At 42.0% G+C, this 12,478-nt stretch overlaps 1 protein-coding gene across 1 annotated transcript in view; it reads right to left on the reverse strand.

Annotated features, from left to right (window-relative positions):
* Positions 1–12,478, reverse strand: part of tnksa (tankyrase, TRF1-interacting ankyrin-related ADP-ribose polymerase a) — a 76,542-nt gene that overhangs the window by 56,614 nt on the left and 7,450 nt on the right. Inside the window, exon 4 of the mRNA XM_041058713.1 lies at positions 10,408–10,503. Within this exon, the coding sequence (XP_040914647.1) occupies positions 10,408–10,503 (96 nt within the window). The remainder of the gene's footprint in view (positions 1–10,407; positions 10,504–12,478) is intronic.

The raw sequence follows: 12,478 nt of genomic DNA on the forward strand, positions 1-12,478 counted from the left end.
CAGTTTCAGCACAAAAAGAGATACAAATAAAAATAAAAAAGTAAAAAAGTATAAAAAAGGACCATGAAAAGATGAACAAAACAATGACATACACACAAAATATCTACAAAGAAATGCAAAATGATCATAGAGTGACATTAAACAACTACAAACAACTCGACAGTGTTCGTTCTGTGTCTCCTTTGGTGTGCGTGTCTTCCTTCAGTGTAAAAGGGTGGGGGGCCTTTTAGATGTCTGTGTGTCCAGGGGTCCACTGTCTCATAATCCATCCATGGCAATAAAATCCAGTCTTAAGAATCCCTCAAGTCAAGTTCTGCTCCAGTCAGTTCTCAAATCTCTAAGTTTTAAATCCAACTGTGTGGCCACACACTGACTGCTCAGGTCATTTAAGTAAGACAAATGCTTTCTTTACTCAATTCAGGAAATTGATTAGCATCCAACGCTGAAAATGTTCAAATGTGGCTTGCAGAATTCATAAGATGAGACAATTGATTTTTTGTAGGCCAACTGGGTCGTTGCTTTAGTAAAAGTAATAGGATTCACTGAGGAAAGATAATGGTGAAAAAAGAAGTATATAACTCACATTTATCAACAGCCACTTAGGAATGTTCTTCATCTATTCTCACCTGCTTCTATGGATTTCAGCACAGTTTTGTTGAGAAAAAGCCTCTGCAGTTTCAGTCCACTAATCTGTATCATACATCCCCCCCCACACACACGCATGCACGCACGCGCACACACACCCTATGCTCCATTTTTTTGGGCGGGGGGGGCAACAGGCAAATCCTGGACCTTTACTCACCTGTTTATCTGCAGTAGTCTGGTAAAAGGTCACAAAGAAATTGCCTCAGACTTTCTGACCCATACTGAGCGTGTGTGTGTGTGGACAGGTTTGCATTAAAGCGAATAAAAAAACAAATCTTCATCAAAGTCTAGCTTTACAGTGGCACAGAAGGTGACCAAATTTTAAGTCTATCCCTTCAGATCAGATCAATTTAAACGGCAAAAAGCTGAAGTGTTGTTTTGGCACACCAGCATGGTGAGCATGAATGAGGACAAGACATAGCATCAGAAGCTGTGTCCAGGTGCCCACTAGTCAGATTACTTGCAGTGACAATTCAGCTCATTCCACCGTACACAAGAACTCCTACTATGAAAATATAAACCATGTTTGATAATGCACATCCTAGACAAGGTCAGGAGCAGAGAACGGCAATTAAAAGGAGCTTCATATCAAAGGGACAACAGCGCTTTTTAATGATGCAAACAACTTGCAGAGTATGAAACCTTGCATTGAATGCCAAATTGACTATCCCTCCGCCTGGCAGGCACTTAACCTAAAGCAAACAGCAAAGTGACACATAAAGGACAACGATTTGTTTGTACAAACAACAAGACATGTCGTCCTAATGTTACCCAGCTTGCATGTGTCATTTCAGTGCTGCAGTGAGCTCATGTTGGTATCACATTTGACACGTCGTAAATATGCTGGAACAAATGTTAACACTCGTGTAGAGACATTGGGCCCTTGTCACAGGCTGGAGAGGCAGAATTTGTGTGCAAAGGAGTGAGTAAGACTTAAAATAAGAGAGGCCGAAGAAACAAGCAAGTGTGTGAGTGGAGTATGTGTGTGTGTGTGTGTGTGCTGACTGGGGTCCAGCGTAGAGAATTGATCTCTCTGAGGCTCAGAAGCAGCTAGTCTGTGAATACCAATCAGAGGTAATTAATAGCTGCTAATGGACTCTATCTCACTCTCAGTGCTCTCGTCTCCCTTCCGTCTCTATTTATTTCTTCCAGTGTTATTTCTCTCCTTTTTATCATGCAGCAATAATGCACCCAGGAATGAATAATCATTCTTTTCTTTCCCTCTTTATTATCTGTGCTAAACTTTGGGCTTTCAGAAAGACATTTCAAACTTCCATATCTCAAGCAGGTTTACAGCAAGTGAATGATAAAACACACACAGAGGACAAACAACAAAAATCCCATCTAAGATAATGGCCAGAATCATCTCCTACTGGTTTTTATTCTTCTGTTTAATTATCAGCTGAAAGAGATTCAACATCATTCATGCTGCGTCACACAAGGCCTGCACTCTATTTAAGCAGGTTTCCATGTCCTTTGTCATATAATTCACTCCAAGGAGAAATCACAGCCTTTTTTTCCAGCTTTTTTTATAGGCGCACTCGAGCTTAAAATGCTTTTGTGACATTAACAATTTATTTACAACAACACATTATTTATCAAGCAAAAATGCCAAACATTTGTTCATTGCAGCTTCTCAGATGTGAGGATTTGAGAGCTTCTCTGTTTTATATCATTGTAAATTTTTTATCTTTGGATTTTCAACTGTTGATCAAATAAAACAAGCAATTTTGAAGATGTCTGCTGACAGATTAATAATTCATAACCATTAGTTGTAGCCGTGATTGTATTCACTAGCTGTTACAATTCCCAACAGCCTTTGCTGTTCTCTGTTTTGTGCTAATTAGGAAATATTAGCATACTAACACTAACAACTAAGCGAATGCTAACACGCTAAACCAAGGCAAAATCAAGACAAGTCAAGTCAAGCAGGTTTTATTGTCGTTTCAGCCATATACAGTGAGTCGAAACAACGTTTCACAGGGAACAATTGGTGGTATACACAACTGTTAAAACACAGTAAAGACAAGACAGATACAGTACAGTGCACACACACTATTTTGAACCTGCTTGACTTGACTTGACTTCACACACTATTTCGAATCCTGCATATATTCCCGCTGTCTGCTTCTGTTTTTCATGGTCTGTTCTTTGGTTCCTATAATAAAGTTGTTAATACTTTGAACAGTACTTTCAGTGTCAACCTCAACAAAATATGTAACTTTTCACTGTTGTACAATAAGTGTACTGTTAGTCACGCCCTCCTCCCCCTCAGTGGCTCAAAGTTCAAACCCACACAACTGTCACTCATTCTGTCATCTAGCCTGAGGCTTAAGTAACAGCATCTACAGTATAAAGCCTTTTTCTTCCACAGGTACTTTTCTTAAAAACAGTCAATATGTTTTTTTTATACAGAAAAGTCTTAAAGCAGTTTGTTTCCTTTTTTGAGACATAAAACAAACAAAGCTGTGAGAGCTTAACACCAAAGATGCAGACAAAATGGGAGCTTAAAACCAAAGAAAATTAAAAGTCTCAGAGAGATTACCACATAAATTACCCCCAACAGAGACGTTACATAGAGCTTATGTTTCACCAGTTTATTTGTTAGTAAGATCTTGGTATTACGATGTTACTAACAAGAATTTAGCTGTTTTAGTGGACAAACAGTCTTGAATATTAGTTGGTTTTATTTTAGCAGTGATGTTGATCAGCTTCACTAAGCTAAACTAAATGCAAGTGCCATTTTATACAGGGTTACCTGAGGTCTGTGATGCATCAATAGCTCATGTATGTGTATTTCACAGACTATATAACACTAGAATTATGTTACTGTCAGAAGTAGAGGCTCAGGCAGAGTGAGACATTTCAATAGAGGAACAGAACGATAATAGATGACAAATGTCAGAGGGGAAAAGATGGAGAGTCTGATTGGTACAGAGCTTCAGACGGGTGTGAGACAGCAAGGGGCAAGAGGACAAAGAGTACAGATGAAGTGTCAAAGGGAAAGAGAGCAACACCGAGGCTGGTGTGAGGATGAGGGGCGGATGGAGAACATGCTGTACTTGCAAGCTCATTAAACAACGTTGTAATTGATGAGTGAAGGCGACGGAGAGATGAGGGGAGAAGAGAAAGCGTCGTCAAGGACAGACACAACTTGATGAAAGTGCCCTAATCACTGTTTTCGGGCCAGAGGAAGATCAATCACCGAAGACAGGAAAGACGGATGTAGAGAAAAATCCTTGTGGTGATCCTTTTGTTTCCTAAGTTTGCTCCTCTGGGGCTTTTCACATCATTACTGTGTGTTTCTCGCAATTACTTATCTGCAGCCTGCTAAAGGGATACTTCAGGCTTTTGCTAAAAGTGACACGTTGGTGCAGGAACCTTGGAAAAACCTGTGCTGGATGTTGGGTCAACATGGATTATTGTGGGATCACAACTGTGCTCATAACTGGGGATTTGGAGATTCAGTGCAGATTCATCCTCGAGTTGAGCCTCCTTACTGGTATTCAAGCCTCGGACTCCTGCCACCCTAGTCCTTCTGATACTGGTCCGCATTTATCTATATTCATAGCTTTTAAGCATAACCAGGGTTGCATTAGCATTAACCTATTTAAAGTTGGTGTAAATGTGTATTAGATTTGGTCTGTTTTGGTCAGTAGATCAGTGATACACAGGTGAACTGTGTGACAAATGCATTGAGGTAAGACGTGACTTTTCTAGTGGCTTTCAAGAGAAGATCTAAAGCAGCTGAGATCAAAACGCCAATCAAGTTCGCTGATATGAAACAAACATGACTGCAATGCATGAGTGCAAAGATAGTTTAAGTAATTAGGTAACCACATTTCAAAGGTGTCTTGTGTCTTGTCTCGTGACAGAGGGCGCTGCCTCGAGGTTGTACTGAAAATGGCTCTGCATCACACATGCAAATTTGTTTACCATTCCACAACTGCTGACACAGGACTATAAATCATGTCCAAATGTACCGGCCTCGCTCCAACATCTGATAAGCGTTGTGCACCGCAGGTCGTCCAAATTTAGCCCAAGGAGCCACTGACCATTTCCTAATAAGCTAATCTCATAGCATATCTGTCCATGCCCTCATTTGTAACCTGATAAGGAACGCTTTTACACTACAAGGCAAAATGAAGAGTTTTACCTGCAGTACTTTTTAGCTTTGAAGAATTCATATTTCCATCAAACTTAAACTTAATTGCTTATTTGTTGTGCAACTAATACTGCAAAGGCATATCCTAACAGGGTATGCTATACATTCAAATGTGGATGGGCTGTAAGAGATGAAGCCTGTCATCTAGTCCAATGCAGCAGCATAATCTGTCTGAAAACAAATGCCACCAATAATGCTATATATACCATCTTCCCTAGTTCACTGTACGTCTGCAAACAATGTTAAGAAGCACACCAACCAGGCTTTTGTTATAGGCTTTTGTTATAAAAATTCACTACGTGGGAAGTGCAGTTGTGCATGTGAGTCTGCCCCCTGGTGTGGTGTGAATAGTGGTGTCTCATGTTTGCGATAGAGTAGAGGATTCCCTGGTTGTGTGTGAAGAGGAGCACCTGAGTAAGGTGAGTACAGTAGACTGCACAAAGACAAGACAGTCAACACTGATCTTCCCCGTTCTTACACATATGTTCAACCAACTGTTTGATGGACAACCTCACAACAACACTCAAATGAACAAAATTATATATATGGGATCGGACTGACAGCTGTTTGAAGGTGGGTTAAAAGAAAAATCATAATCTTCTCTGTCTTTCCCTGTCTCATCCCCGGCTAACAGGGAACAGAGTCATTTCTGGGAGCAGTCTGTTGGATGTGGCAGAGCAGTCGAGCTAATTTATGGGTCAATATAAACTTCCATCACCACAGACTGAAGCTGAAAGCTGTGCTGGCCTGCGGCAGAGATGAGGAATAGAGCAGAACCTCTAAATCGTAGACACAGAACATATAAGACAGGGAGGAAAAAGCTCTTTCTCTGCAGTGTGTCGCTGTAGAGCGGCGTAAAGAGGCTACAAATATACAAACACACACGTAATTATATATGCTCACATTTACACTCTTAAAGAGTTTTCTCTGGAAAGAGAATTTAAAGCTTGTGCTCAAATTCTATGCCACCTTTTACCAGAACCTCAGCATATACCGTATTAACTGCATCACCAGCAACAGTAATTACAACTCCAGGGTGTCACTAGGTGAACAGACAATGTAACGGGAAGATAGTTTAGATAATTAGTGCCAGCTATTAAAGCATAATTCATGTCACTAACAAGAGGCAGTAAATTTGTCAGATCTGAACCACAGCTGATGAAAAGGGGCCGACTGACGAGGGCAGAGAGTCAGAGTGCCGGTGTCATGGATCTAGTTTCCCTGTTAACCCCTAATGATCACCTGAATGCATCGATGGGCGCCTGTGGGAACAGCAGATGCCGAAAACAGGGAGAGAACATTTTTGCTGTTCTTGTAAATGTCTTACTGTTGTTCTTTGTCATTAAAATTTCAAAACACACCCATCTGCTCCCTTTGGAGCCAAGTGAAACAATGAGTGTTCAGTCACATTTTGTATGTTTTGAGCACTGTCCCCTATCTGTATTTATTGTTTTCGACCATTTAAATCCAGTTTCAGAGTTCTGGTATTGTGCACACTGGCTCACTGACATGGCTTCACGATTCACCTAAATGCATCAGAACCATCATTTATGTTATTAATAGCGTCAGTGCTTTTGCGTTATAATGTCTGCTGTGAAAAATGTCTATTACAGCCCGTAGTTTATGTAAATGAAAACACGTTTTAAAACCAAATCAGGTGTGAGATTGTTCGAGTACACTTCTACACATTTTAAAAATCAACCATGGTTCAATAAGTCACTAGTGAGGCACGACCTTGACCTCACTGAGCCAGGAAAACCCTGTCTCATGTATAGGAATGTAATGTGTGCTGACACTAAAACTGATTTCAGTATCATAGGAGGTTTTTTTTGTATGTCTGAATGGATTTATGGACATTTATCCCTGATGGACATTAGAGATAATAATATCCTCGGCAAGCGTAAGTCACACCGAATCTCAAATTATGTCTATCATGTCTGTGAGTTCAGATTTAACCCCACCCCACCCCCATTGTGACCTGTGCTGGTGCAACTGTGTCAACCAACAAACAACAAAGCTACACTGAGCATACTTCAAAGTGTTAAGCAGCACTGTGTTTGAGGCTATCTCAGTTAGTTTACTGTTTAGACTATTAGCCGCATTGAGTCATTACATACTACTACTACACACACACACACACACACACACACACACACACACACACACACACACACACACACACACACTTTCACACATTAGATTAAGTGTGCAATGTTTGATGTTCTATCACATGTAGACTGAGTGAAATTAAATTACCCCCTCTGCTAAAGCTCTTAGTTTTACTGCTCATAAATCGCACTTTCATGACAACTTGTATCATGGCTGATCCTGAGAAGTGAAGCTAAGTGAAGGGGCTAATTGCAACACACACACAGTAACGTTCAATAACCCTGGCACCAAACAACCTCATTTCAGTTGTAGCTGGCAAGGACAATAATTTCTGATAGGGTGGCTGGGGTGATATCCCCCCTTGTTTTGACACCACACAGATCCTCGCTGTGGTATCTCGAGGTTTACCTCCTTTACCACAGAGGCCAAACGAGGGGGATTGATGATGTAACCCAGTGTAAACACAAAAGTGGTGCTGCTGATTTAGAGCAAGCGTCAATACCCAGGAAGAGAAAGCGAACACAGAAAGAGAGATTTTTCAATTAATTAAAAATTCTCTTTACTCACCCGCTACTGCAAACAAAAACAAGACTAATTTAGTTCAATTAGAACCATGTCTTTCAACCTTTCAACCTCCCATCTGAACAAAAAGGACCCGCAACTCATCAGCCAGCACATACACATGCAATATAGCAGGAAGAAGTTCATCAGCAGTGTGAAGATGAGAATTTAAGGAAGATTTCAGGAAGAAAGCTGTAAAACATAAAACAAAATCACTGTGAAAACCTGCAAAAAAAGTTTCTCTGTGTCTGTACATTCAGCTGTCTAATTAAGGAGAAACTACAAAAAAAAAAACCTAAAAATTATTTATTTAAAAGACATATATTTTTAATTAGCTCCTCATTTAAAGGCTGTAACCATGTCCCAGTGGTTCTTCTGCCACTGAACAGGTGTAATGAGTCCTGCTGCCTTTAAGAGCTCATAACAATAATAGAACTAGTAAATTAGTCTGTTTCACTGCAAACTTTTAGCATCCCGTGTTGGCCACTAAAGCTCTCCAATGAGTTTAAGAATTTTTTTTTTTGCTAGTAAGCTTGTCTTTCTGCTATTTTATTATTGAGGAAATGCCTAATACAAGGACTGAAAGGGGAAGAATCGATAAGCTTTGAATGCAAGTAGATTTCAGTGACTTAAGTCTACAAGTACCAATTCTGGTCTTCAAAATCTTACATAAGCACAAGTGGGACAATGATGATGATAAAAAGGTTCCCCTGACTCTCACGAGGCCACAGTAGTACCTAATGGATGAGGTGGGAGGTGCAGGGTTCTTGGAAGTCTCAAACTGCATTTAAATTCATTTTTAATTTGTCACTGTTTGCAGTATTGTGCTGTGTAACACAAAACACTGCTCAGTAAAGGTCTGCTGTGCTACAAATTGATTCTACAAATCTCTGTAACTCTACCGGAGGGATGAACACCGTTCTTCCTAAATATATTCCCTCATTTGGTGTTTTGGTGATGGTGGTGGAAAGTGCTGCCTTACACGTCAGTTCAAAATCATAGGTGTTCAGCTGGGTTGAGATCTGGTGACTGTGAAGACCCTAGAAGATGATTCACATGAGTTTCATACTCATCAAACCATTCACTGACCCCTTGTACCGTATGGATGGGGGCACTGTCACCCTGGAATAGACCACTCCAATCAGGACAGAGATGTTTCATCAGAGGATAACAGTGATCACTCAGAACAACTTTGTAATGATTTGTAGTGACTCTTCCCTCTGAGGGGACAAGTGGACCCAAACCATGCCAGTAAAATGCCCCCTACAGCATAAAAGAGCCACTGGATGCCCTCACTGTGGGTGACAAGCATTCGGGCTTGAAACGTTCTCTCAGTGTACGCCACACATGCAGTCACCCACTTGCCAAGAACATGGTGAAGGATGACTCATCTGACCATATCACTTTTTTCCCCACATCTCCGTAGACCTGTGCTGAGGGTTTTTGCACCACTGAACTCTCAACTGTGCATTCATCTTTGTAATGAGGGGTTTATGCACAGCAGCCCTACCATAACATCCCTCTCTATGTACTTGTCGTCAGACATTTCTTGCTGACAAAGTCTGATCGCGTCCTGCATTGACATTTGCGGTCACCTGAGGAAGAGACGCTCTTCTGTTTTTACTGTCACGCTAATGCACGAGCATCACAGTCATCAAATGTGGGCTGTCGACCACAATTTACGACCCTATTTACCGATGTTTTACCCACAGATCTAAATACAGATGTCACTTTAGTCACTGTTCCTGTTGAGCAGTCTTTGTAACTCAAGTTCCTGCCATCTGTGCCCCAACAATGAACCCGCTTTCAAAGTCACTCAGATATTTTCCTCTTGCCAAAAGAAACAATGTCACCTCAAAAGTAAAACTTGTAACTTGCAAACAAATAATTTGTGTGATCAAGTAAACTATTGGTCTTTTACTTTTTTTAGATATGTCCTTTTCTTTACAGTTCCCTCACCATCTTCACTGATCAGACTTATATTTAAAACTGTGTTTATGCATTTATGTTATCATACCACACAGTTCACAGAGAATTAGTAAAGAGAATATTTTTGTTCCTTTTTATTTCAAAACAGGCGAAATCATAACCTCCTTGGAAGAAGAAATAAAATGAATGAAAAACAGAAATGTCGAACTTGGCTGTGTGGCGCCACACAACCAAGGAGAGAGAGCAAAAGGAGAGAGCTGGCAGCAAAACTGCAAAGCGGACACTGACGACAAAAGCCTGATCAGTGAGAAAGAAGCAGAGGGAACCGTAAACAAACGGACACACAATCAAAAAAGTTGTGTTTGCAAGTTTTACTTTTGAGATGACTTTTTTGTTTTTGCTTCAGTGAGTTCTATTCTCTCTCAAAGCCTTTTTTTGGTTTTGATATTTATGAAGTTTTGTTGATTATATTGACACACATCTGATTCCATACAGCCTCAGCTAGAAGATTGGTCAAAGAAAAAACACAAGAGAACAGAAAAGAAAGCAGAGACACAAACACTTCTGACCGCTGATTACAGCCTTGGAGAGAGGCAGAGAGCAGAACCAAGAAAATGTGATGTAGTGACCAATGTGTGCACAGCCTTGGACGAGTAAACTGAATGACAAGCCTGGTGGGAACATGAGCAGCACAACCTTGCAACATAAAAGGGTGATAGATGGACAGCCTTAGACAAAATGAGGAAATGTATGTTGGTCTGAAAGTTGTGCACAAAATCTGGACATTCATGTGGAAAGAAGTGGAAATATGCATCCTTAGAGGAGGAGACAGAAGGAGGAAAACAAGCAAACAAGAAACTAAGAACAGGAGAGATATAAACAAACACAAGCAATCAGAAACAGCACACAGGCCATAGAGAGTAAGACAGAAAGAATCACAGACATACTGAGGTGTGTGTGCAGCGTTTGACAGACAGATACACAGGTAGCAAACTGACCTGTGAGCACGGCCTTGGCGGAGGGTTCAGCCAGGTCCAGGGCGGACTTGCCGTCGGTGTTGCGGATGTTGGGGTCGGCTCCATGCTGCAGTAACACTGTACAACAACAGGGCAGACACAGACAGTAGCTGAGCTCCTGGACTGACATACAAACTCCCCGACACACACCTCCTCCCAGTCCTCCTCCTGCTCCTGCTCCTCCTGCTGCTGCTGCTACTGAACCACATCCTGCTCCGTAAACTGCTCTTCCTGGACCTTTTTCTCCCACTTGCTCCTCTGCTATCCCCCCTGTTCCTCCTCCTGTGGTTCTGTCTCCTGGCTCTCCTGGCAGTCCTTCTGCAAGTCCTGCTTCACATTTCTCTCCTCCTCCTCCTCCTCCAGCTGCTCCTCCTCTGTTGCTAGCGCTGCTCCCTCGGCTGCCCCTGGCTGCCCCTGCCCTGCGAGCCATGCTGCTGATGTAAACAGACATGTCACAACAAGAGCAGCGAAAAGCTACGCTAGACCACACCGCCAGAGAAACAGAGGACCTTACAAAAGAGCTACGTGACCAGCTACAAAACACATCACACTTCCATGGACGAGGGAGGGAAGGCTGTGGTTAAGCTGACAAAATAAATAAAAATGAGTGAGGAAGGGAGAGACAAGGAGCTACAGTAAATCCAGGTAGCAGCAGCAGTAGCGGCGACGAGGAGGGCAGGCGGTGCGAGTGGAGAGACTCTCGCCTCTCCAACTGACTGAGCGATGCAGCGGAGAGCAAGATGAGTGAGGAGAGGAGGGGAGAAGGATGGGATGGTGGGGTGGGGTGGAGGGGGATTGGGGGGGTGGTGGTGAGAGTCAGAGAGGATGGGAGAGGTAGAGGACGAAAAGAGGGGAGGGAGAGCAAAACAAAACAAAACAAGAGTGCTGGTTTGTGTGAAAGAGAGACACAAAGAGAGCAGGGAGTAGTAAAACCAGAGAGGAGAGGAGAGGAAAGGCAAAACAAAAAGAAAGGAGAGAACAGGAGAGAAGGAAATTAAATGAGAGGAGATATAAGAGAAGAGTGGAGAGGAGGAAAGGACAGACAAGTAAAGAGAAAGCGATAAACGAGTGGAGAGAAGATGAGCTGAGAGAAGAGTGGAGAGGAGAGGAGAGGAGAGGAGAGGAGAGGAGAGAAGAGGACAGAGTCATGTGACCAGCAAACAGGTATGAGCTGAATTACAAACTCTGCCTGTGCTCATTTTTTCCCTGTAAATTAGCTCTTCTGAGGGCACTAATGTCACTACTCCCCCTGCCTTCCTCTCCATCTCACTTCCCACTATTGTGATTGCTGAGCAGTTCCCGGTGCACATGCCCTTTGACTTGTGTACACTTCAAACTACCCAGCTGAAACCCAGCAGAGGAGAGAAGATAACCAGCATGTGTGTAACGCTGTGTGTACGTATGTGTGAGTGTGTGTGTGTGTATATGTGTCTCTGCCAGCACTGACGCAGACCTTAGTCACCCACTCACCGCTCAACAAAAAATATGATTTAGCTCTGCACCAATCCCCAACACACACACACACACCCACTGATAATGATACCCAACAGCGAGAGAATAAAGAAATGCCCTTATTGAGGTAGAGAGAAAAAAACAACAGTCTACCACTTAGTACAGCCACGTAGCACTGCAAACTCAGGTATGTACAGGTTAAATTAGTCTCACGAATCATTTGCAACCGTCAACCTCTAATTTTGTGATTTCAGTTTCGTCTGTAATGGGCATGGCTTTTCTGTAATACCTGAAAAAACTCTCTCTGAACAACCCAAATCCCTTTTTGGACAGGATTAGTTTTCAGGACAATGCCAGATTTGCAACCATTATCCTATGACTAACTGCAATGTCTATGACCAATGAGTAAATAACTCTTAAAAAATTGTGATGACCTCAGAGATAACCAGATTTGTTTTTCAGCCTGTCTCATCTGAAGCGTGTGTGTGTGTGTTTAAGCTGAATTGGGGAAAACGGGAGGAAAATAAAAAAATATCACATCATGGATCCAAAGTGCTGCTGAAGAATGAAAGCAGCAGACAGCAGCAGTCAAACAGCAGGC

This window comes from Toxotes jaculatrix, chromosome 16 (assembly GCF_017976425.1).
Source record: "Toxotes jaculatrix isolate fToxJac2 chromosome 16, fToxJac2.pri, whole genome shotgun sequence".
Lineage (NCBI taxonomy): Eukaryota > Metazoa > Chordata > Actinopteri > Toxotidae > Toxotes > Toxotes jaculatrix.